A 26,463-nucleotide genomic window follows, 5' to 3' on the forward strand; every position below is an offset into this window, starting at 1 on the left:
TGATTTGGGGATCTTGTCTCACTAAATATAGCTATAAATAGGAGAATTAATATTCATTATAGGATACTAAATATTCTGTACACAAAAGCTTGAATCAACTCTCCTTCTATAACATCATTCTTTTACCTTGTTCTTAATATCGTTCTTATTTATGTTACCGAAGAGGATAAGTTCATAGTCAGGCTTGTATGTTCTTTAAAGTTTATTTTGTAATCTTATTTCTATTCTTGTTTATTTCATATTTCTGGATAAATTAATTCACGTATCTATAAATTATGTTACAAATTTAATTATACTGTTTTACGGAAAAACACCTATGACTATTTATAAGTCTGACTTAGCAATATACCAAATCTTTTAACTTCCCTAGTTAAAGAAGTAATATCAACAAACAACACGATTTAACTCAAATAATTCCTCAAGTTTTAGAGTAAGTCTTACTTTTGTTCTTTCTTATGTTACCTTAAGCATATACTATAAGTGCTAGCCATTGCTTTTATTCAAGCTAGGTTTCATCTAATGAGTTACTTATTAGTACATTTTGCTATCACAGTATATCTAATAATTCATGTAGTTTACTTTTACACCCTATTCGAGAAAAGAAAAACTAGGCATTTATTCTTTTGCATCCAAAAAACCTTCCCATTTCCTTAGGGGAAATATGTTTCCTATAAAAACCTAACACAACAACCATAACAACTTGCCTCAGTTATAATATAATTACGCTTGGCTACATGAATCAGTTATGTTTAATTTTGGCATGTTTCATTCCACCACTCAATCATTTATCTTTTACTACACATTAGGAAATTTAAATCCGTCACTCATTTTGCTAAAATAGTGATTTTCTAAATCCATCACATATTCCTACGTTCTCAACTTCTCACATAATTTCTAAGCAAATTTTAGGTTTTAAATACTTTCAATCGTAGCTCTACCTTTTAATTCTGATTTTTATCTAAACATTTATGCAAAAATTTACTCTTTAAAATCCAAAGCAGTAAAAAACCAATAATAACAATAATTAAAAAAACAGTCAAATTAAGTGGGGGATGTATAAGCAATATTCAAAATCACGAGGGCTTATTTGCAATTTGTACAGAATAACTCAATGTACGTGATGACAGAGGGCAGATTCAGCAACAAGTACACATGAAGACCGAAGCGCAATCGTCCTTCCAACTCCCGTAAACCCATTTCTAATGTCGGAACAGATACACTAATATTAGCAAAATAACATTAATAATTTACCTTTTTAAATTTTTTTTCTTTCTTTTTTCCCACCTTTTTTCTCCCTCCTATTCCTTTTCCCAAGGTAGAGTGAAAACCTCATCCCACTAATCCCCAAAAAACCCAACACACCATTTGCTTAGAGAAAGCAAAAGGTGAAAGTAGAACTAAAATGGGTTTTGCTTAAATATCTTTTTTCTATTAGCTGAAGACTACAATTCCATAGATCTGCAGCTCAAAACCCTTAACATTTTCTACTAAAGTCACTAGCTTTATAGGGTTTGGTTCTTCCTTCTACAGTTCTTTATAAATGGGTTCTAAAAAAATTCGTTTTTTATTATTAGGCATCTTTCACTTGTAGTTTTGTTTAATGATTTGGTTTTTTTGAAGAAATTTCGTATTTTTCAAAGTGGGGTTTTAGTTAAAGGAAGTTTGAAGCTTCAAAAAAGGTGATTTTTTTTATAAAAAAAAGTGTAAAGATGATTCAATTGTTGTTTATGGTTCTATGTTTGGAGGGTATGGTGGCATTTCTTCTAATGGTGAAGATTGGGCCACTGAGGGAACTGGTGATGAAGTGTTTAGATCAGGTGAAGATGAGAAAGGGTACTGTCTTAACAATTGCTGGTACAATAGCAGCTATATTATTTTCCAACTTTATTAGTATTATCAAGATTCAGAACAAGGGAGCTAAGCTTGGTACTATGACACCAATGGATCAGGTTTTGTGGAGAACCAACTTGCTAGAGGCTACTCTCATGGGTATGATCCTAACCCTTTCCTTTTCTTCTATAAAATGCAAATAGTGAGTTCAATTCATTTGTTGTTGGTTTCTGATAATAAAACAACTCTACTTGTGAGAACTTAATGCTATTGTGGCATTGCAAATGAAGTGCAGATTCTTGGTTCAGTTGTTTTTGTTGATGATTGTATTCTGTTTTTTTTTTTTTGGAGGGGGGGGGTATGCATTAGGATTTATTATATACTGCCCCTTATTTGGTGGTTGTTACTTTTTGGTTTGAATGCGGATGAAGAGAATTAGCAGGCACATGTAACCAAGCCTTGCCTATTGCATTTTTGCATTTCAATTGTTAATAATTATGTTTGGTAGGATTTAGTAGATTTATTGGATGCCTTTTAATTTCTTAATTTATGTAGTCGTTTTTACCAAATTCTCATGCATGAAGGAAGCTTGTTCTCAAGCTTTTTTGATGAGTTAGTTGGAATTTGTGGGAACCGACCTTAATTTGAATTGTTCGTGCTACTAAAAGAAAACAAGATAGCAACTGGTCTGAAAGGATATGCTTTTAGAATTGATTTAATACCAGACTAATATGAGAAATCATCTTTGAGATGTGATGAGAAACAAGAAAATGAAGCAAAAGTTGATAGAAAAGCTAACTCTTTTAATTTTTTTCGGATTCATGCTGGGACGTTCGACTACGGAAGCCATTCACCTTGTAAGGAGGTTGGTGGAGCAATATAGGGAGAGGAAGAGAGACTTACATATGGTGTTTATTGATCTAGAGAAAGCATACGACAAAGTTCCGAGGGAGATTCTATTGAGGTGTTTGGAGGTTAGGGGTGTTCCGTTGACTTACAGTTGGATGATTAAGGACATGTATGATGGAGCCAAGACACGAGTGAGGACAGTGGGGGGATTGAGACCACTTTCCAATTGTGATGGGGTTGCACCAGGGGTCGGCTCTTAGCCCATTCTTATTTGCCTTGCCGTTGGACACACTGACGTGCCACATTCAAGGAGAGGTGCCTTGGTGTATGTTATTTGCGGATGATATTGTTTTGATTGACGAGACGCGAGGCGGAGTTAATGCGAGACTGGAGGTTTGGAGATAGATCCTGGAGTTTAAAGGTTTCAAGTTGAGTAGGACCAAGACTGAGTACTTGAAGTGCAAGTTCGGTGACGAAACTGAGGGTGCAGACGTAGAAGTGGGGCTTGATACACAAGTCATCCATAAGCGAGCTATGGATGACTTGTGTTTATTATCCAAGGAAATTGAGAGATTGATGAGGATGTTACTCATTATATCGGAGTGGGGTGGATGAAATAGAGACTCGCATCCGGTATTTTATGTGATAAGAATTTGCCACCTAAACTTAAGGATAAGTTTTACAGAGTGGTTGTTAGACCTATCATGTTGTACAGAGCAGAGTATTGGCCAGTCAAGAACTCTCATGTTCAGAAGATGAAGGTAGCGAGAATAAGGATATTGAGATGGATGTGCGGACATACCAGGATTGATAAAATTAGAAATGACAATATTCGGGACAAGGTAGGAGTAGCCTTGGGGGAGGACAAGATGTGAGAAGCGAGGCTTAGGTAGTTTGGGCATGTGAAGAGGAGAAGCACAGATGCTCCAGTGAGGAGGTGTGAGAAGTTAGCCTTGGGTGGTCTTAAAAGGGGTAGAGGTAGGCCAAATAAGTGTTGGAGAGAGGTTATTAGGCAGGACTTGGCGTTGCTTTAGCTCACTAAGGACATGATCCTTGATAGAAAGGTGTGGAGGTCAAAGATTAGGGTAGAAGGTTAGTAGGTAGTCGAGTGTGTGTCTTCTCCATACCGGTAGTAGTAATTAGTCAGCCTTGTTTTTCGATTATTGACAGCCTTGATTACTACATATTTTCTTATTATATTGCTGATAATGCTTGTTATCTTGTTATGGTTACTGCTTGTTTCTTATTATCTTGTTGTTAGTATTGCTTGTTGTTACTGCTTTCTTTTTCTTCCCTTGAGCCGAGGGTCTATCGGAAACAGCCTCTCTACCATAAAGGTAGGGGTAAGGTCTGCGTACACACTACCCCAGACCTTGCTCGTGGGATTATACTGGATTTTGTTGTTGTTGTTGGTTTGGTTTTGGGGGAAGAAGGGGAATTCTTCTCTCCTAGCTGTCAGAAGAAGTTTTATGCAGTTGACAAGCAGTGCACCGGTAATCCTGCTTCTTGATCTTAATTTAGGGATGATAGTGAGTCTAGCAAAGCAGCTGCTTTAATGTCAGCCATTCAAAAAGCTTTATTTTTGTTTTTGGTAATTAACGCTTTATTCTTTTTAGTCTAACAACATTCAAGTGTAAGAAAACAATTTTCTGAAACCTCTTGGGATATGGAGAGAGTAGGTTGTGTGGCAAACGTTTGACAGAGTCATTTCTCAACAATTGTTGTTGATATTCCATTGATGGTTCTGTTACTGTTTCGAAATGTTCCATCTTAGTAAAAGAAATGTTTGGAGTCACTCTCTGTACAGGTCGTTCCTTGATTCTTTCTTGAAGCTGTGTGGTATACTCCATTTGATATGACATGGTTATGGAGTAAGAATTCACAATGGATAGGTACAACATATATACATGTCAAGATTTACGGCTGATTGCTGCGAGTGAAGGATATGCCTGCCTACTTTTACAAGTGCTTAAATGTAGTACTTAAGTCTGATTCTGAAGTATTATGTCTTGAGATGGAGAAAGCATAAAAGCTGGTATCCTGCCTAGGCAGCAGTTAATCTGCAAACATACCTTTAGGTCTTTGCACCGATAAGCCTGAAGTTTAAATCTACTGCGGGATATTGACCGCTGAGAGAAAACCATTATAAATGGGTTAATTGTTCAGGTGGCTAAATTTAAGCATGCCGTTGAAATTTTGAATTGTGCGGCATCATATTTAGTTATTATTCAATTTCTTTTATGTTAATTTATCTGCACCTGAATGACATTTATCGCACAGGGTTTTCTCTGTTTCTTGGATTCTTAATTGATCGTATGCACCATTACCTTCGGAAACTGATTGTATTGCGCAATAATGCGGGATCGTCAAAGAAAGAATTTGAAAGTCTTGAGAAAGAAAAGCTGCAGTTTAAGGAGAAGGCAGATAAAGCTGCCGAGGAAATGAAACAGTCGCAGAAAGAAATCTCTAGTTTAACAGAGTCATTGAAGAAGGTCAAGTTGCAGTTGGAGCAGAAAAACAAACTTGTGGAAACTGCAGAAGCTCATGTTGCTGCCCTCCAAAAACAAGCTGCAGATCTACTTTTAGAATATGACCGTCTGTTAGAAGACAATCAAAATCTTCAGAATCAAGCTCATGGATATCGGAGTTGAGAAAATAGACAGAACCCATTGGTTCAAATTTTGAAACGTTTCTGATAACTGGCTGTGTTGAATGAACATTTTGTGCCTGTACGCCTTGACCCTTGTATTAGCAGAAGGGATTTTGGGAGTTGTTGTCAATCATTGAGAATCTTGTAGTATTGTTTTTCCGATATAGACATTGCTAAAATCCAGATGCCTTGCATCAGACTATTAAGATGTGTTATCTCTATTCTTAACTCAATTGAAAGTTCAATCTGAAAGATGTGAGCAAAAGCTTTCCATGAGTTTTGCTTAGAGTTTTAAACAACTTGAAACAAATGTAACCATATAATGTTAGTAGTTTGTAGGGCAACTACATGCTCAATTTTTCATACATATGCACAGTTTGAGACCCAAGGAATGAAGAAGCTTAGGCCAAAAGGCCCCAAAACCTTTTTTAAAAAAATGTCCTTTTAAAAGCAGCCAAACATAATTGGCTTACAGGGAAAAAATATAATTCCTCCAGCCAATAAATGGATGATTAAGTGTGTGTTTGGTATGAATTCCAATTTTTTCATGTTTGGTTGGCTTAAATGTTTTGGAAAATATTTTCCTTACCAACTCATTTTCCTCCAATTAGAGGAAAATGTTTTCCTTATCAAGAGAAGGAAAACATTTTCCAAAACACTTTTTCAACCTTCCCCACCTTCACCAACCCACCCTACCACATCTTTCCAAAAAAGACTTTTTTTCCAAATTTCAGTTTTTCTGTTACCGCCCACCCAACTACCCCTACTCCCCACCTCCCGCAAAAAAAAAAAAAATACCTTATTTTTTTTTTTTTGCAATTTCCGCTCCACTCGCGCACATTTTTTTTTATACTTTTTTTTCTATTTAAAATTACTTTTTTTTTGTAATTTTAAATTTCCATTTTTTTCGTTTTTCTGCACCCCCCCTCTCGAAAAAAAATGTTTTTTAAATATATTTTCAGTTTTAATTTTTTTTATTTATCAGTTTAAAGGTTCAAAATTTTACAAGTTCCAAAGTTATGAGTTTGGAAGTTTACGGGTCTAGAAATTATAAAATTTATGGGTTCGAAATTCCACGGTTTCGAAAGTTTATGAAATTTGTGGATTCGGAAGGTTGTTGGTTTAAAAGTTTATGACTTCATGTTTATCATATCTAAATTATTTATGAATACTCTTGAGAAGTTATTTTCCTTAATTTGCGTACCAAACACCGGAAAATGAATAAGATTACTACTTGTTTTCCAAGAAAACATTTTCCATTATACCAAACAGACCCTAAAAAGCTATTAGAGGCTCATACTTAATCACAAGCTTAGTCATAGAAGTCTTTTGCTCTTCGTTGTGAACATCTGGGCTACTGAAAAACAATAGGCAGTTGCTCAGTTGCTTCTCAATTCATTTGAACCAGAATCCAGCAAAATGGGTTTGAAGAGATGAGAGAGCATCTAATTCGTTGTAAACAACCGCTTGCAAACAATTCTTTCTTTCCAAGCATACCAATTACTTCAAGAATTGGTTGTGAACTCTAGTTCTTGTTCCTCCACAAAATAAAAGTTATGCAAGGTGCCTTTAACTGAATTTTAGCTGCTGCTGCCAACTGAAAATAGAAAATTACCCACTCTTTCGTTGGAGGTCAAACTGCAAACTCCAGTTCATCTTTTAATCAAGCAGTGAATCAATCTGTCAACTCCGCAGAAATACAAAGCAATCTTTACAGTTGGCGAGCAATCAGACTTTAGAAACTATGCTAGTTATCCGCTGATGTTCCATGATAAAATCCATTTAATGCAGTCTATCTTTTGTTAGCCGCTGATGCTGATGCATTTTAATTTTCCATTTTGATACGGCTTGCATGAGAGTGAAATCAGCAGCTAAGTTAAGTCCTCAAGACACCACTCTGCCTTATGGAAGCTTGTTAAGCATTTGCTTCCCTCTCTCAGAAGAAGTGGAAGCAACTTATTTCCTGCTAGAAGTGGTTCCTCTGTTAGAATGTGATCGAAGCTATAGGATGTCCTGAAATCCCATTCAAATTCTTAATCTGACAAATAGTGGTCACTCAAGAGGTGCACGAACATCATGCAATGGATCAGTTTACTAACAAGAGATACTTTAGGAAGTAAGTCCAGACGACTCCTAATCTTTAATGCAGCTAAAAGATTTCCAGGTGTACGGTGAACAGGCGAGACAAGTATCCTGCTTCTCACAAGACGATAGCAGTCTATAAATTCTACAGATCATAACACAGCTATCAGGTGAAGGGCCTCTTATTGAAGGCCAAGGCAGCAACAAATACCTTTTCCCCATATATTAGTTTATATCCAGTAGTCACACAGCCTGAAATATCTTTGCGTGTCTAGACATGATTCACCAGTAATCACCGCAGGAGCATCTTCCATCCTTAAAGTGATGAAATCGTTTAACATCCCTTACAATAATCTCTCTTTTTACTATAACAGAGATAAACTTTGTTACTTCATGACAGTCACCACAGACCCTCAGGTTCTTTGTGATAAGCAACCTGGTTCCCGGTGCAGTGTTTAAGAGTCCAAAAGCAATGGCAAGTCTCTCACTATGATAACACAACACTTTCACTTTGGCCTCTTCTTCAAGATTCTGCAACACAAATTCAGTCTTTGGCACATAGCCCATAGCTTTCATCTCATTCTCCAGATTGCACAGAAGTCCAATTATTTGTTCATATTGAGGGTGACTTATATCACCCATAAGAAAAGCATGGAGTCTTCCATTTACCTCCACAGCACTGTAGCCAGGAACTTTTTTCATCCCTGCCTTTTTCATAACCTTCCTCACAGCAGCTGCTTTATCCCACATTTTTGCTGCCGCAAAGAAATTTGCTGCTAATACTAAAGTACCTATGTTCTCTGGAATTAATTCAAGTACCCTGTTTGCTGCCAATTCTCCAATCAAAAACTTCTTGTGCTTGTGGCAACCAGATAGAAGGGCAACCCAAACAGCAAGCCCAGGTTTCATTTCCATAGAAATGATGATATCTTTAGCTTCTTCAACTTCACCAGCTCGAGCCAATAGATCAACCAAACAAGCATAGTGCTTCTCAGAAGGTTTAATATTGTATTCATTGACCATGACATCAAACCAATGTCGTCCTTCCGCCACTAATCCCGAGTGACTCAAAGCTGAAAGAAGAGCAGCAAAAGTTGCATGATCTGGTTCTATCTTGTCCTTCATCTGCTGGAAAAGGGTAAGTGCCTCTCTTCCAAGCCCATGGATCCCATAGCACGCTATAATTGTATTCCAACATATCAAGTCCTTGGAACCGATGTGTTCATAAAGGGCACGGGCACAAGAAATGAGTCCACATTTAGCGTACATGTCAATAAAGGCTGTACTTAAAACTTGGTCCATAATGACTTTCCTAACTACATAACCATGAATTGACCTACCCAATTTTAAAGAGCCAATGTGAGAACATGCTAGAAGTGCACTTACAAGTGAAGCTACATCAGGTGTGAGTCCCAACAGTTGCATCTCTATCAACAGCTGAAGAGCATTAACAGCAAAGCCATTTTGAGCAAAGCCAGAAATCAAAGCACTCCAAGAAACAGTATTCTTACAGGGCATCTTTCGAAATACACGAGTAGCTAGATCCAACTCTCCATTCTTGGCATACATATCAACAAGGCTAGTCAGCATATTCACATCCATAGGAAGAGCTCTGCGGATCATATAACCATGAACTGACAAGCCCAATTTTGTGTCTGCAATATTAGCACATGCCTGCATCAAACCCAGCATAACAACACCATCACTTACCATGCCTTCCTTTTGCATCCTCCGATACAGATCCACGGCCTCTCTCCCTTTACCACTCTGTACAATACCCGTGATCATGGTAGTCCAACAAACAGTATCCCTCTTCTGCATCTTTTCAAATACAATTGCTGCTTTGTCCATCTTCCCACATTTAGCATACAAGTTCAAAATAGAGGACCCAACAAAGACATCATTTTCATACCCACACTCGACCACCTTTTCCCAAATCACTTCACCCTTCTCCAAATCCTGCAAAATCGCACATGCCTTAAGTGCCACGGTGAAAGTTGAACTATCAGGTTTGACGCCTTCAAAAACCATTTGTTTATAAGCATTTACGACCTCAACAGGGCACTCATTCCTCGAATAGGCAATTAACATCGCATTCCATGAATCTACTCTCCTCAGGGGAATTTTATCGAACACTTTGTGGGCAGATTCTAGATCACCCGCTCTACCATAGGACAATATTAATTGAGCTAAGGAGTTTCCACTGGTAAACAGCCCAGATGATACCATAACAGCATGGATTTGAGAAATCAATGCACTATGTCTGCATCCCAATAGGAGAGGTTTGAGGTCTTGTGGTGACAAGTTCTTTAAGCGCATTTATGCCCACTGGGAATCAGAAGTTCACCTCTTTAGTCCTTGTCTTTGTATAAGCATGTTGGAGGGAAACATACAACAACTGTGTCTCAGTCCCAAATTAGTTGGGAATGTTTTTTAGCCTATATACCTCGAAATTCTTTTAAAAGATTATATTTAAACCTTAACATCACAAATACTTCTGAAACTGCATGCGTTTTTCACATTTTAGTGATACTGAATGACGGATACTGCATCAAGAATCTTTATCCCAAATCTAAACACAAGACCTTTCTAAAAACCAGTTATTCTGTTCCAATATTAAATCTACTGATACAAGTGAAAGGAGAATCCAAATATGATTGTTTCCCAGTTCAGGAAACAAAAAGCGAAGCGAAAAAGATAAAAAGGTTGAAAATACAACAAGGGGTAAAACGCCGTCTGTGGGAATCGAACCCACGACCACATGGTTAAAAGCCATGCGCTCTACCAGCTGAGCTAAGACGGCACATTGATATGACAAGTACACCGTTTCTATACAAGTAATAATTAAAACCATTTTTCTTCTTCGCCGTATTTACACTGTGATGTGATGCCGGTGGAGGGAGCTACTAAGGATTCAACCATGGCGGAGATCTCCGAAGCACTAACTTCCTCCTCTGATCCACCTAACACTATGTCGGAAGAGGCATCAGATTTCGACCCTAAAACCATGCGTAAAACTAAGCCTGGATTGAAGCGTCTATTTCTCACTCTCACCGTCTTCTTCTCTTTCCTCATCGGTAACCCCAACACTCTTACATATCCTTTTTTGTTATATTTAAACTTCATTTTCAAAACTAGTAACAATTTCTTCTTCTATTTCTCATGTATAATACAGCTTTGCCTTTCTTACTTCAATCAATCGAAATTTATCGAGCGCCATTGCCATTTGAAGACATCGATTTACTATCATCAGCAATGGAGAAGAACCCATTGCAATATCCTTGCCAATTTCGAGCAGTTTTTATAAACTTCGATTATATTACTGATATAAATGAGCTAGGGCTTTTGATCAATTCTAATATGCAAAAGTTGACTTCGAAAGTTATTCCAGCTTGTGGCACGTGCGGAAACAATTATACCGTGGCAGTAACAGTTGATTCCAGTTCCAACTGTATTCATAGTGAAAGCGAAAATGTAGGTAAATGGCAATGCGGAGCGTTGAATGGATTTGATAAGCTGAACGATGACGAGGATTTTGATGAGTATTTGGAGTCTGTGTTGGATAGTAAGAATAGGAAACTTTATACGGTTGTGGTGGTGAAGAGGAATGCGGATGAGGAGGAGGGGAGAGTTGTTGTTGGAAAATATAGGCATGCTTGGATTGTAGGAAAAGATTCGGTGAAGAAAGCTGCTGAGAAGATGGCGGAGATTTTTGTCAAAGTGTTTGTGAATGGTGGGAAGGAAGAAGGATCAATTCGTGGGGAATTCATGCCAGTAGGTGCAGATGGCAAAGTCGTGCTTTCATTCAGTCTTTTGAATTCTGATCCGCATGATTGGGTTTATGACTGGTAATCTCCTTGCTCTCTCTTTTTTAGCTAGATCCTAATTTACTTATGACATTGTGTCTCATTGCCAGTAATTATTTTTCTTCGTGTCATTGTACAGCGTTTCTGTTCTATGAATTAAAATGTAGTGTGTATTGGTTAATGTGTTTGTACCCTACTTGGATAGCTAAAGTTCATATTTCACAAATGTATGTTTATCCTTGTTTGAACTAAAAGCCAATCAAATATATTAGTATCTCTTTACTCATCTAAAATCAAGGGCGGATCAGGATTTGAATTTTATGGGTTATAGATTCTAGGACAATGATCTCAAGTGCACAACTGGGTTCTGAATTTAATTTTTGTAGGCCAAAGCTATTGGGTCCTACCGAACCCATATCTTAAAGCCTACAGCATAAAATATTATCATCTATCTGCAGGGATTTTAAGGAGTTAGATGAGATTCTGCTGGCTCCTGTTGTCGATGCTTTAAGACCAGTGGCTGATATTAGTGTGGAAAGCCAGGTTAGCTGTCTGCCCTTTATATTCTTATATCACTAAAAGTCTGTCTTTCCTTTGGTTCCTTTGAACTTATACTTATTGAGCTCTTTTGTATGCAGGTTCTATATCATACTCCAAAGGCTTCATATTCGTATTGGGATGACAAGCAGGGTAGCTATATTTTCAGTACAAAAGATCTTCCTTTCTTTGTAAGTTAACGCAATTACTATGAATATGATATTCTTATTGATGGTCAGCATGATGGATTAACTGCACAAGAAAAAGGACAGAAATTCAAATATTATTCTAATTTGTATATTATCTGAGTTTTTGTAGGTAAATTCAAATGAATGGCACTTGGATACTTCAACAGCAGCTGGAGGGCGGTCAAAAGTCCTGCATTTTGTGCTGTATGCTTTTGATTTCATTACCCCTTTTTCTTAGTGGATATATCATTCAATGAATAACATGCAGGAGCTTTTGCACTGATATTAATATGCATGGACTGACATTATAGTATGTGGAATATCATTAACATCTACTTGCTAAAGTATTTTCCCCCTTTTTTTCAACGGAACTTGTTGACTTGAATAAACTTGTATAGGCAGAGAAACAGCACCGTCCTCTTCATCTGATAAATCTTTGAGGAAATTTTTCTGCCAAATCTTGTGCAACGCTACTGATTAAGGTCAAACTTCTTATATGTATGCTGAAAAAGAAGAAAATGAGATGCTTGAGCACTATGTATTGCAAAAACCAGTCACATTAACTGATTGTTCTTTCAAATTTAAGCTGGTTAAATTCAGCATTATGTAGTGACATTTTGGCTTGCTTTCTCAATGCCAGATATGTGCCATCTGCAAAAGAGTGCCCTCTAAAGTTGCAGTTTCCAAATGGAGAGATATCCATGACAAATGGCTTTATATCTCCAGTGAGTATCAAATTTATTGTAGACATGTTTAAGACTCTGTTAGCTATTTCATATATTATCATGCGGTCTAATATAGTCGATTTCCAGATGTGGGGAGGTATTATTGTCTGGAATCCACCGGCCTGTTCAGAGAATTTACAAATTCAACATCTTCCCAAGCACAAAATTTCCTCTGAGGTAAGGAGCCTCTCTTTATGGTGTCTAACAGTTAAAAAGTCGAGAAGAACGAGCCTCATTGAGAAAGTTTGAGGATATACAGTTCCTTGACATGAGAATCTTTTACTTTGAATCTCCTTTTTTTGAGAAATAAGATAAACTTTCACGTGGAGATCTTTTTTGTTCATAAGTAAAGAGACCTTTTACTTTGAGGTCTTCTGCTTTTCACTTTCTGAAAAGGAAGAGGAGTGTTGCTATGCTTTACATATTTCTATGCATTCTTCACATGGATTTTAATTTGCTGTGATGTTACTTAAGTGTCTTCTGCATGCAATCATGTATTCTATTCCACTTTAAATCGTTGTTGTTTTGGCAACCTGAGCATGTAGGCATGTTGATGTAGCTTGCATAGGCATTTATGCATATGTTACATATTTGTGTTTGTCTACATGTGTGAATTTCACATGATATGTTTACCTGGATCATGAATCTAAAATGAGAAAGTGAGATATAGATAATTCTCATCAAATGATCAGTGGCAATGCCAATTTCTATAATGATGCTTCCCTATCTCATATTTCTTTCCTTTTGAGTTATTATTTTGTGTGTTTATCTGATATAAAAAGGATATACGGCAACTTTTTACATTCTATGGTGTAGTCTCTACTTGAACGGCCAAGAATGAAGCCCTTTACTTTTTGCAAGGGAAAGAAATAAAGAAAGCATTAGGATGCAATGTCCATGTCTTTGTTTCTTTTGGATGGTTTCTAACAACTTAAGACTGAGAAATGCATGTCCTGAAACAGGACTTGAAGAAGATATCTGAAGTTTTCATGGGACAGCTGCGCCAGCTATTTGGTCTAAAGTCTGAGAACCATTATGTTGGTGCATTTGCCACATCTGTGCTTTTAACCAGTGCAAAAGGCTTTGCAGAATGGTAAGATACTGATTAGGATGAAAAAGATGGAATGGAGGAAACAGCTTAAAGATATTGCATGCTTGATTAAAAAAAACTAAACCACTGATCTAAGTAGATACTCTATATGATAAGAAACATTTCCATTTTCATGTTCTATTGGATAGTAGTGTATCAAGTCGCAAAAGGAATCAGACTTTCCTCGTTTTGTCTCAGAATCTCGTAGTTGCATATTTTGGTTCTTAGAAATCATTCAGATATTGACCACTTGTATTTTCCTTTTTTTTTCTTTGCGAATGTCAGTATGTGTTTTATATAAATGTCTGTTGGCGAAACAATTGTTTGATTTCGATGATGACACTTTTAGTTTAACTTGCTTTTTATTTAGATGTACATATCCTGTGGGCATGTATTTGCAGGGGTTAATTACGGGTTCGGACGAACCCAATAGCTTTTTGCCTAGACATGATATTTGTATTAGAAAATCTATTAAATATGTATAAATACTTAATTGCGAACCCAGTAACTAACGAGCTATGAGTTTGGTTGCAAATTAGAACCCATAAACTTTAAATTTTGGTTCTGCCTCTGTGTATTTGACGATAAGTATTCTAAAAACTCTTGTTTTAGGGAGTTGGATGTGTTATCTAGGTATCACACATGCTTCAATCTTCTTCAGTGTGGCACCACCCTTGGATCTCTCTCTCGATTGGTAGGTCATCAGCGGCTAGTCTTTCTGCGTACTTTATACTTGGTGTTGACGATTTTCTCTTTCCAGGTTCAATCCCTTCCCAGGATGATCATCATGGATGAAATAGGGAAACAGGTTAGAGTTTCAATCCATGACTTTTTAGCAGCTTCATACTTTCAGTTGTAAATATCTAATTTCGAAATTTAAATGTAACTTCTTGTTTCCCATATGAAATATTTATTTGACCCCTAATTATTTATCTACTTTCTCCTGAGTTAATGAAACTAAAATGGATTTTCTTTTCCGAAGAAAAGATGTCTGCGATGTGTTGTGGATTTTGGTTTAACTTATTGGTGAATTATCAGCACTCACAATTCTGAGTAATTGAACAGGTAAAATATTCTCTTGAAGCTGCAAAATTATCCCTAAGCAATGTGTCTTTAGGATATTCTGATGCTTCTGCTGGTATGCTTCCTTCACCTTTGCATTAGTAATACAACATGACTTCAACTTGTAATTCTCTTTAAAAAAAAAAAAAAAATTGTTCCCTTTATTATCAGTTTCCTCAAGAAAAGCAAGAGCCTTAGCAGAGGATGCCTTCTATCATCCATCAATGATGTCCGTGAGCTACTACTCATTTGAGCACTGTTTTGCTGTATATTCGGTATGCTTCATGACGCTGAAATATAATATAACTCAGCATTCATTTGCTTTTAGTAGGTTATACCTGTTAGCAAATAACTATACAACCCCACTTTCATTGGCTCAGTGTTCATCTTCAGCGGTTGTATTCGTCAACAATTAAATTATACAATTTAGTTGGACTTAAGTGCACATGAAGCAGACAATGCATCTGCATGTCTTCTGTTTTGATTATGTCAACGCTCAACACAACAAAGACAACCAACATATCACCACTCAATTGGCTATTTCTCATTGCAATTATTAAAAGCACGGCCCTTTCGGAAGTAACATTTAATGTGTGTTGACTGCTGAAGAGAGGGATGTGATAAGAAGGATTTTTTTATGTATCCTTGATCTGAAGAAATATTTCAGATCATGTCTATAATCTGTGAATGGCTTGTGAAAACATAGCTAGCCTCCATACTCTTTTAATTGAATATTAAAATTCTAACTTGCAGTTATCTTTAGACGCTCCATCTGCGTCAACATAGTGAAAAATCTGAAAAACTTAACTCTTATACACCTCCTGCAAGTCGATATCCTGGGAAGCATCATAAAAGTTGCTGTCTTTACTTGCTGTTTGCATTGATATAATTTCCAATGAGAAATGCTGCATCAGACTCATTTCTTTCTCTATTAAATAGTAATCGATAGCTTGCATTTTATTGCCATTCCATTATTTAGTCCAACAAGGAGATTAGTCTGGGTGGAGGAAATAAATGTTTATACTAGTGTTTTATTCTGTTCTGCAGCCATTCTTTCTGCCAGTTTCACTGCATGTGCTTCTTGCAGTCATTAGAGAATGGAAAAGATATAAAGTAGAAAACAGAAAGTACCTTGCATGGAAAGCCAAACTTGAATAGCATGTTGGAGTCACAGATCAACTTCAGCTGGCTTGCAGCCAAATCTTGAAGAACAGAAGAACAAAAACTGGTATGAAATGGACAAATGCAAAGTCCACATGAAAAAGGTTGAGGTTTGACTGGAAATGACTCCGATGGTAGTGTACAAGTTCTGGAGAAGTTTTGGATCCATAGTTGAGATAGGTACTACAGCCTGAAGATTTTGTACAAAAGGTTTCACAATGATGATATACAGTCACGGATATCTATTTTGGTGCTAGCTTAGCGCAATGTATTGCAGTGCAAAGTTTGCTATGTGCAGGATCATTTTTCATTGCTAAACTTGTATCTCCGAGATAAAACATCAGCTATCCACCTTCTCTGCCATCGTGATGGTGCAGAAAGAAATCATTCTGGCTTTATTTTTAGCGGTTAATAAGTGATTTTTTGCTATGAAAAGGAACAAGTATACCAATCCCCCCCTTTAATATTTTTAGGTCAGAGGGAAATTACAAGCGAAATGGAGCTTACACACTGTTCAGCATTGACAACGGCGAGCACAGATTAGAAATAAAATATAAGAGAATATTATGAGGGTACAGGTTGGAACTACAGTCGAACAAATTGACCTTTCCAGCGAGTAAAAAGGCAGACTTCACCGTTAATGAAGCATGGTATCTCCTTGATTTATCTTCATGAGAAGTGGACAAATATTAATAGTTGCAATGAATTGAAAGTATAGAGAATTAGATGCTGAACAAAGCAGCAAAATTTGGCATCCCAAATTAACATGACAAGCAACCAAAAAGCCATTAAATTATATGCCCGCCCTTAAGGGCTCAAGCCCATCATTAAATGTTGTAGCACTGATACACTGCGAGCTCTTGTTAACCACGCCGACTTGATAAAACCCAAAAATTAAAAGAAATAAATATCAGAAATAGACTTGTACAGATAAAACACAAGCCTGCTGACTTGTTGGATGGCAGACCAATGAATAAACCCAAGCCAAGCCAGCACGGAAGATGCAACCCAAAATTATCAGACTCTAGTCTCCAGTGCTAATATTATCTTCTTCCTCGGACCCTGAAACAACCAAAAGGGACAAAGCTTTCAATCAGCATGGAATAAATGACACTATGCTATCCTTTTTATTTCAGTAACATAGCTTCAACACTATCATTGTTCATTTGATTTCTCCTAAAGATGAAAAAAAAAAAGATCACTAAAGTAGCTTCAAAACAAAGAAATGAATGGTACAAATGGCTATAGAAGTTCTCGGCTGAAAGCCCAAGCTATCAGCACGTGGTCAGGGTTTACTTTGAAATTTGTATCCAAAGATGTGCTACTCAAGAATCCTTCGGCCGTAAGCCTCGGAAAAGTCTAATCTCTCGAATCAACGTGATTTCGGGACTGCCAAAACAAAAAAAACTTCCCTAGAAACATTTATAGAAAAATTTCTCTTATAACAAACAATGCCTGCTATAAGAAAATGGACCTTGAGACAAACTCAACCACAAAAGCCAGATTAGCAGGTTAGGATTGCCCAAGACCATATAAAGAGACATTGCCCAAGACCATATAAAGAGACAAATAATCCAAGCTCCCAACGATGTGAACTCAACACCCCTACAAGCCCAAGACTGGACATCTGGAGCGTGATTATTATAAGATGGGGTCCAACATCGGGTAAATCATGAATGGACCTTGGGTCTAACTCAACCCCTAAATCTAGCACATGAGATGAGGATTGTCCAAGACCATATAAGAAGACGCAATTCTTAATTCCCAATTGATGTGGGACTCAACACCCCGCACGCCCAGGACTGGACATTTGGAGAGTGGACAAAACAAGATGGGCGCCCAACATAGGTAAAAAATGAATTGGGTTGAACCTGGACTTTGAAATCATGTTAAGAAAATGGGCATTGGGCCTAACTCAACCCAAAAGCTAGCTCAAGAGATGAGTATTGCCCAAGACCATATACGAAGACAAATGATCCACACGTGAGACTCAACACCTACTAATTTGATGCTTTTCCATTATGATTTCTCTTCCCATTCATAAGCAAAAAATAACTAAGAAGAAAATGAAAAACAGGAAGTCGCAATTTCAAAAGAATTCTCATACAAAATCACGATACTTACCATTGGTATTCCCATAGCTTTAAGATCTTCATCTGTCATGTGCACAAGAGCAGCCATATCAACCTGCAGGAAAAACACAGGGAGAAGGTAATTTTTTGCAGCACTTAAAAACTAAATTAAAAAGGGAACGAGCAGCAATAATTTACATACTTCTTCAGCTTGAAATGTAATTGCATACTTCTCAAGACCCAATGATTGTAGAAAACTATCCACTGATTCCACCTGCACCAAATGTACAAATCGAAATATAAGAGCAGCCCCACATAGTGTACTCTAGAGCAGCGCACAAGCATACTTACGTAAATTTCAATCTTTTTAGTGTATTATGTGATAGCTGATAAAATCAAGGAAATGAACCAAAGTCATGAGATAAGTAGAATGAATATCGAGAACCACAGTCCGTGATTATACAGTAGGAAAAAAAAGCAAAGCAGAGGGTCTAATTGTACATGCACAATTGAGGAAGCTTAATAAATAAGGATCAAATGCAATATACTCACCACAAAAGACGTCATTTAGGAAGAATAAGGTAATAATGACAATGCGGCGAAACGTGTTAAAGTGTGTTGTAAGACATACTTGAATGGTAAGACTAGAAAGAAACATAAGATCTCTATGATGTCTTTTAGGTAACAGTAAGATTAGGCAAAGACCAAGTTTAGAACTGACATGAATAGTCACTACAGCAGGTTTTAGTTCCATTACTACTTTTTACTGTAAACCAACATAGATGACAGTGGAGATGTCAAATCCGAGCACGAAAGTTGTTGGATTTGCCTAGACCGTGAAATTCACAAAGTAGTCAAGGATAAAACTTTGGACATGGGTGCAGAGGTATGGTGCATGCCACAATGTTGTTAAAAGCCCGGTGGAGGAAACTTAAACCTTGAAGGTAAGTGCAATGTAGGTTGAGCACTTCGTCATTAGACAATGGTTTTATGTGCGCCCAGATGCCCACTTGACAAGTATAATTAGCTAAGCACTCAAGGGTGTGCCAAGCGATCAATGAAATGAGTCAAAAAAAGTTACGCGATTTGCCTAAGCCTTGGTCAACAGAAGAATTATCCTGGCACCTATGCTGAAGGAAGGTAACCGATATCGGGTAGAATAGTAGAAGTGCATGCAGGCTGATCCAGAAAAAAATTGAATATAACGGGCAAGACAATAACTTTGCATTAAAATAAAAGATTTATATTATTCTTCGACAAGATTGACATGATTTTTATTTCGACTCTTTCATTTCATTGCGGACTTTTCAATTTCACCGCACCTAATAGTTGTTTGTAGTCAAGGATAGAACATTGGACAATGGACACCAGGATACACTGTATGGCTTCCTTTCAAACGCCATGAGATACAAATGTACTAGGCCAATCTAGGGCGTCAAATGGGCTGGTTGGGCTGAATTTGAGAGAGTCAAAATGGGTTTGAATCAATAAATCGGACCTGTTACTTGGCGTGAGATTAGCTGGGTCAAGATGCGCTTAACAATGATTTGTCGTAGCCCAACTTGCCTAACTCTAACCTAGTTTTGATTTCTTTATTTATTTTCTTATCATTTGATTAATTACCAAACAAGACTAATAAAACTTTATACGGCTATATCTAACAAGAGAAAATTTTCTATTTAAATATTTTGACTAGTTCTCCAATGGGTCAATTTGGGCTACATGTTTAACTTGGGTTGTAACCAAATTGACCGGCCCATGAAAAGAGTAATATAAATTGACCTAGGGGAGGCAAAATTAGCCCATGAAAAATGTACAACGCAACCCATGAAAATATATACAGCCCAACCCATCCAAATTTGGGCGGGTTTATACTTTCATGGGCTAATTTTGCCACCCCTAGGTCAATCCTCATATTGCCAGTTTCACATTATGATAGGTTTTTCTTTCTTTTGTTTTATTTTTTTTCACTTCATAAAAGTACTAGGTCAATCCCTAGCTTGAGGATGCCACCTGCATCAACCCACCTTTGCCATAAACCATAGTGTTAAAAGCATAGACCCCTGATTTTTTTATTTTTTTTGGGAAATGTTAAGCAAATATTTATATTGAGTGATAAACTTACCAAGATAGTGCTGGATGTTGTATTTGTGGTACTTGCACAAACTGAGTTACACCTCTAATCGGTGAGGACACTGAGAAAATCTACAAGTCTATTTACATCAAAAACATCCTGCATCTTACACCAAAAATCCAAAAGAGAAATACTATTGTATTTCAGCCTGAGTATGTCCTCTTTCTTGCTTCAAAACATTTTCAGTTTCTTTGTCTCCAAACTATCCCATATGCACCCACCATACGCAAGCTGGTTTCTTCTCTCTTTCCTTTCCCTCCACATAGGGGCTTGATTCTAGAGAAGCACAACTCTTTTTTGGCGCTCCAGCCTGATATCAATCCTAATCTAGCGGCCAGGATTTCCACTCATGTATAAAGCATAAAGTTTCCTTAATCCTTACTTGTGGCCTATATGTCTATCTTCAAAAAATTAAATGCCTATGCTTTTGAAGTATCGAAGTAAGAAGTTTGCCTACCTCTCTTTCAACCATCAATCCCTAAGCAGATGTTGAAGAGCATGTAACTTTCATTGTGGTAAACACTCTATAAACACTACAAAGTTGAGGCAAGGTAGCATGTGGATAAGCATATATCATCCACAGGCTTCAAGGCACTACTTAAAGGATCTTACCTTATGTCGACCAAGCATATTCCCGTATTCATCCATATTACCAAGAAACTTCCCGGCTTCCATTCGATTGGCTGGTTGGAGTAAGGATAGCTCACTATAAAAGGATCAGCCAGCACAAAGGAAGAGATGTCCCAGGTGATTGATATTCAGTATTGTTGTTGATTTTCCCCATGCATATGTTGCAGGGACACAGTTACTCCAGCAGCATTTTAGAGTCCAGTGAGCAGAACCGCGTCCTACCCACAGCATATGCATACACAACAAAATCAAAGACGTATGCCCAGAAAAGCTCCTTTTATCAAACTGGAATAACGAAATTTCTATACAGGTGCTTAAGGCAATAGAGACCAACCATAAGAAGCACTTGGAAAAAGAATTTCTCAACATTCACAGAACTCAACCCTGGAAATATACAACCAGTAGGTATCAATCTTCCAAGCAACTGTGCACATAACCTTATCCGATCCTTAGTAGTTTTTCTTTTTAAGGATGAACCCAGTTCAGAGGCAAAGATGTTTGCTTCTGAGAGTTTCTTCACTGGTTGGATTCTATAACCCAGAAACATTTAACTAGCCGCAGGGAAGTGGACATAGCTATGAGCGATACCAAATAAATAGAATATGAAATGAACTTAGAAAGCCCGAACTGAGCCTGGCGGGGGAATGCTTACCGGTACCGAAGCCATTCCGCTTGTCCCTCTTTCCTTTTGAGGAGGGACTTGTCTTCACTCGCCTTGAAGAAAGCGAGTTTGCGGTTATGCAGACGATAACCGGCTTATACAAAGGTTTGTTTCTTGGAATTTTCTTCTGTCAAAATCTTTTGGGAGGCCTTCGCGGTACAAATAAAAGAAGGTTTATATTGGACTTGTATCACATTGTTCAGTATCCTAGTACTATAATCCTACTGGCATAATACTGTTTCAAGCAAGAAACTGACCCAACAAACATTAAAAAAAAACAGCACCAGCAGCAATTTAAGGAGCTAATAGCTAATATCTAAAGAACTGAAAGTAAGGAAGGTGGTAACATTTAAAGCATGCCACATGTTATTATCATCTAGAGCACTCTATTACCCTTCTGTGTGGGAGGTTTCCAGTAGTTTATCTCCATTTTCTACTGATGCTCAGGGTGTGCAATTTCAGGTTTTATTGGCAACATCACGATATTTGATAAAGAAGTAAAACTATTGAAAAGGAGCTCATTGATGAAACTAATCTGCGCAAGGGATATTCTTGCCTTTTGTTGGGACTTCTTCTTTGAAACTGTACTGGCAACTTTTTTTGTCTCCACGGCCGGAGCTTCATCTATGACACTTCTCCTGACAGTTTTGCTTATCTCAGGAGCCACTTTCAGCTTTGCTTTGGGGGGAACATTTTCAACTGTTTGCGAGTATACAGTACCAGAGAGCTTTTCACGCAGATCCCTCATACCTCCAGAGACGGAACCCTTAACACTTTGAGTAGCCTGTTGGATACTTTTCTTTTGGAGTTTTAGACGAAGATCCTTGGTACCAATTTGCTGGCCTATGAAAGCCCATAAAAGATATAATAAATATTAGTGGAGCAATCACATGTATATCGCCTAATGAATAAGCAATATCTAAACTAATGGTATCTAACAACGCCATACTTGATCCCGGAACTTCATCAGGCTCGTAAAGATCATGCTCCCATTTGTCATCCTCTTCTCTGTGCCTGCAAAATAGATAACAATAATTGAACCAGAAGATTAATAGGATTCCACCAAGTGAAGCTTAAAGGTGCAAAGATAAGTATGATTAATCTCATATACTTTTTTTTATCACCACTAGTACTTATAAATAATCAGTGTTGTCAAAGGCGAAAGGCTCTGAAAAGCGCTCAAGGTTTGTTGGGGCTTTCAGCACAAAGTGCAATTTAAGTGTGACTTCATTAAAAAAAGGTCCAATGAAGGAAAAAAATAAAAATATATATATGTAGATTAAAAAAAAAAAGCAATAAAGTCATTTATGATGTTTTTCTTAACAACTAATACACTTATTTGCCGATTATATTTATTGTTTAGTACCACTCAATTCAAGATAGAATTCATTCACAATGAGTCTGCACACCTTATTGTTTTGCCTACATTGAAGCGCAACTTAAGCGAGGCGAAACACCCTCCCCGAGCTTTTTTGAGCTTCAAGGCTTAAGCACCCTTGAATGAGCCTTTGACAAGATGGTAAATAGTAATTTTTGCCAATTTTGTTCAATCCTCATTCAAAGAATACAAGAAGGGTTGAAGGGATTGATTTCACGAGGGGAAAGACCCATTCTTTATAGCCATCACGAAAGCTCCCAGAGAGAAACAGGTCTTTGTTGCTTGACTGCGTGAACCAAGTCCAGGTCTTTCATTTGTTCAATCCTCACTCAAAGAATACAAGAAGGGTTGGAGGGATTGATCCCAATAGCCATTCACGAGGGGAAAGATTTATAGCCATCACGAAAGTTCCCGAAGAGAAAAAGGCCTTTGCTGTTTGACTGCGTGAACCAAGTTCAAGTCTTTCATTTGGCATTTTTCCAAATCCTAATCATTAGATTGGCTAGTCCTTTTATGCATTTGAACGCCAAGCAGATAGTCCAATACTCCAATCTACAATGGCCTAGAGCCCCAAAAGACATTTATTTGGTTTCGAAATTGCAAGAGACAGTATGCAACAACAAGGAGAAAGGCAACAACACACTATCCAAGAAGAAAAATAACCATTACGAGGGAAGGATGCTCTCAATACCTCTGTTTAACAGGTGGTATGAGTTGCTACAAGTACTCAACTGGCTTGACCACGTACAATTAAATGAATTGCACCCAAAGGAATTTGAATCGTAATAAAAAGTGAGCCAATATAAGTTTAAACTGCTAGTATATATAGCAAAAAAAGGGGGAAAACTTTAAAACTGCTAGTATATATAGCAAAAAAAGGGGGGAAACTTTAGAACTGCTATTACACGCATCTCAGATAGTACTATAATAACCAAGACAGCATTCTTTGCCCTAAGCAGATGCGGGATTTTGGTCTTCTTGATACCAATCCTCTACTGGATTGAAGAAAAAACCAAACTTAAATGAATAAATAATACATCTAACACAAATGCATATTCACAATGTACAAAGATAGAAGTAGTACAGGAAGAAAAATGAAAAATCATAAAAATCTGAAGCCAAAAGAAGTGAATGATAAGTGCAAGTAGAAAAGGCGAGAAAAAGCTAACACCTCTTGCCAGCTATTTGTCTCCGGCGAGAAAAATCATCAGCACTGTTGCCGTTAAGCCTATCCCTTATCGACCTCTTTGTTACTGCCTCCACCCGATCAGAGTACATTGTACGTGTGCTCCCAATGGGCCCCGGCACTCGATTCTTAGCACCGAACCCTAACCCTAACCCTAATTATACTTCACTAACAGGCACGAATTGGATGAATTTGAGAACTGGAAATAGAGAGGGCAGGGATTTGGGAGAACTGATTCACGAGTGAGCTTTTGGCAGATATTATTCTGCGTTGCTAATAATAATAATCGAATGAACCGCGATGTACCCTACTATGGGATACAGATTCGGGTTATTGGGCAATGAACGGGTTAAAACTTAGTTAAATGGATAATTCAGGGTTTGATCAACAACAACAACAACCCATTATAATCCCACAAGTGGGGTCTGGGAGGGTAATATGTACGCAGACCTTACCCCTACCCGAAGGGTAGAGAAGCTGTTTCCAGGAGACCCTCGGCTCAAAAAAAAAAAAAAAGACGATATATTAGTACCATAAAAATGCATAATAAAATAATAGCTTTATAAGAGATATGAAATACAGAATACGAAATACGAAATAGATGGCTGGTATAGTAAAAACTAGCAGGTAAAGCCCTGCATCAATAGACGACCAATGACATTCTTAGTCTAACTCCTAACTGGCTAGTCTCACTCTATTGTGCTGTAGAAATATTCACAACTTTCCCCTAACCTACAACCTTAATGCTCGACCTCCATAATTCCCTGTCAAGGGCCATGTCCTCAGTAATCCTAAGTCGCGCCATGTCCTGTCTGATCACCTCTCCCCAATACTTCTTAGGTCGCCCTCTACCTCTCCGCGTGCCCACTACAGCCAGTCGCTCACACCTCCTCACCGGTGCATCAGTGCTCCTCCTCTGAATGTGCCCGAACCATCTGAGTCTTACTTCCCGCATCTTGTCCTCCATGGGGGCCACGCCCACCTTCTCTCGAATATCTTCATTCCTAATCTTATCCATCCTTGTATGCCCGCACATCCACCTCAACATCCTCATCTCTGCTACTTTCATCTTCTGGATGTGTGAGTTCTTTACCGGCCAACATTCAGTTCCATATAACATGGCAGGCCTAACCACTGCTCTATAAAACTTACCTTTTAGTAACGGTGACACTTTCTTGTCACACAAGACTCCCGACGCTAACCTCCACTTCATCCACCCCACCCCTATACGGTGTGTGACATCCTCGTCAATCTCTCCGATCCCCTGAATAACCGATCCAAGGTACTTGAAACTACCCCTCTTGGGAATGACTTGAGAGTCAAGCCTCACTTCAACTCCCGCTTCCGTCGGCTCAACCCCAAATTTGCACTCGAGGTATTCCGTCTTCGTCCTGCTCAACTTGAAACCTTTAGACTCAAGAGCATGTCTCCAAATCTCTAGCCTCTCGTTGACGCCGTCTCGTGTCTCGTCAATTAGAATAATGTCATCAGCAAATAGCACGCACCATGGCACCAGGGTTTGATCGTGTTCTAAAAATAAAAATGCCAACAATTTAAGATTATAATATTTTTGAGCAATTATATTTGAATATTTTTTCACAACAATAATTTTGATTCAACAAAAAAAATTATTATTCAAATCGTGTCATTAAAGTTCCTACAAAGATAGTCCAATGATCAAGAGATCCTTATTCGAATTATGAGGTATGAGTTCTAATCGAGCAATTACTTAATTATTACTGATTAATTGAATTTCTTTATTTTATATACCTATGTAGAAAAGATCCATTTAGTTTCTTTTATTAAATAACTAAATCATTTAAAGTAGTACGGTGTAAGGAGAAATTTTGATATTAGAAATTTTAAAATTCACTTTGACATGTATTTTAATTTGAACTTCTTTGACATACTCATATCTAAGAAATTTAGGTCCATGAATGTGAAATACGTTGTGCAAGTCATCTTCAGTATTTTAAAAGGCTTTCTTGGGACTCGCCTCGAGGCTCGCCTGGAGTGGGGCACTATCAAAATACCATGAGGCTCACGTGTGAGACTTAATTTTGTGAGACTTGCGCCCTAAGCATACGACTGTGCGCCCAATACTCACCACTCGGGACTCACCTACTCGTTCCTAATGCAAATCATGCGTCAAATTCACTAATTAGCATTGTTGACCCTCAAAATTTTTAAAATAAATAAATGATTAACGTTCTATTCATCTATAGAAATATGAAAATTGTGAGTAACTCAAAATATTGAGCCATAGTATTGCATATTTACTAATTGAGAATATTGGAGAGTGAATATCATTTGAATGGCAAAATTTTATATTTTTGCTATTATAAAGTATATATTTATTGATAAGGAGTAATAATTAAATTGCAATACTGATGAAGTTTATTGATTATTAACTTTTAGAGAG

General features: G+C 37.6%; 4 protein-coding genes and 1 non-coding gene across 7 annotated transcripts; 2 read left to right on the forward strand and 3 right to left on the reverse strand.

Moving 5' to 3' along the window:
* The first annotated feature begins 1,187 nt into the window (after positions 1-1,187).
* On the forward strand, positions 1,188-5,605 carry LOC104225364 (uncharacterized). Its single transcript, XM_009777140.2, has 2 exons — positions 1,188-1,989; positions 4,960-5,605. The coding sequence occupies exons 1-2, from the start codon at positions 1,710-1,712 to the stop codon at positions 5,328-5,330; spliced, it is 651 nt and encodes a 216-aa protein (XP_009775442.1). The 5' UTR covers positions 1,188-1,709; the 3' UTR covers positions 5,331-5,605.
* A 1,998-nt stretch (positions 5,606-7,603) lies between these two features.
* LOC104225365 (putative pentatricopeptide repeat-containing protein At3g25060, mitochondrial) lies at positions 7,604-9,820 on the reverse strand. Its single transcript, XM_009777141.2, has one exon. It carries the CDS (start codon positions 9,728-9,730, stop codon positions 7,694-7,696), a length of 2,037 nt encoding a protein of 678 aa, XP_009775443.1. The 5' UTR covers positions 9,731-9,820; the 3' UTR covers positions 7,604-7,693.
* A 321-nt stretch (positions 9,821-10,141) lies between these two features.
* On the reverse strand, positions 10,142-10,214 carry TRNAK-UUU (transfer RNA lysine (anticodon UUU)). Its single transcript has one exon. It is a non-coding gene; the product is annotated as a tRNA-Lys (tRNA).
* Positions 10,215-10,264: 50 nt separating this feature from the next.
* Positions 10,265-16,425, forward strand: LOC104225366 (uncharacterized). 3 transcript variants are annotated; one of them, XM_009777142.2, is made up of 13 exons: positions 10,265-10,488; positions 10,587-11,259; positions 11,676-11,760; positions 11,856-11,945; positions 12,073-12,146; positions 12,583-12,667; positions 12,755-12,844; positions 13,630-13,760; positions 14,370-14,451; positions 14,518-14,565; positions 14,823-14,895; positions 14,991-15,094; positions 15,867-16,425. In XM_009777142.2, exons 1-13 carry the CDS (start codon positions 10,299-10,301, stop codon positions 15,975-15,977), a joined length of 1,836 nt encoding a protein of 611 aa, XP_009775444.1. In that variant the 5' UTR covers positions 10,265-10,298; the 3' UTR covers positions 15,978-16,425. The 3 variants fall into 3 exon arrangements, 2 of the variants coding, with proteins under 2 accessions (XP_009775444.1, XP_009775445.1); XR_011402198.1 differs by lacking the exon at positions 14,823-14,895 and having other exon boundaries at positions 15,867-16,030; XM_009777143.2 differs by lacking the exons at positions 14,823-14,895; positions 14,991-15,094 and having other exon boundaries at positions 15,867-16,030.
* A 234-nt stretch (positions 16,426-16,659) lies between these two features.
* Positions 16,660-24,376, reverse strand: LOC104225367 (uncharacterized). The gene is made up of 6 exons (XM_009777144.2): positions 24,027-24,376; positions 22,427-22,491; positions 22,034-22,320; positions 18,255-18,326; positions 18,105-18,167; positions 16,660-17,042 (listed from the first exon to the last, which is right to left on the reverse strand). The coding sequence occupies exons 1-6, from the start codon at positions 24,131-24,133 to the stop codon at positions 16,998-17,000; spliced, it is 639 nt and encodes a 212-aa protein (XP_009775446.1). The 5' UTR covers positions 24,134-24,376; the 3' UTR covers positions 16,660-16,997.
* Positions 24,377-26,463: the final 2,087 nt, after the last annotated feature.

Source organism: Nicotiana sylvestris, chromosome 9 (genome assembly GCF_000393655.2).
Source record: "Nicotiana sylvestris chromosome 9, ASM39365v2, whole genome shotgun sequence".
NCBI lineage: Eukaryota > Viridiplantae > Streptophyta > Magnoliopsida > Solanales > Solanaceae > Nicotiana > Nicotiana sylvestris.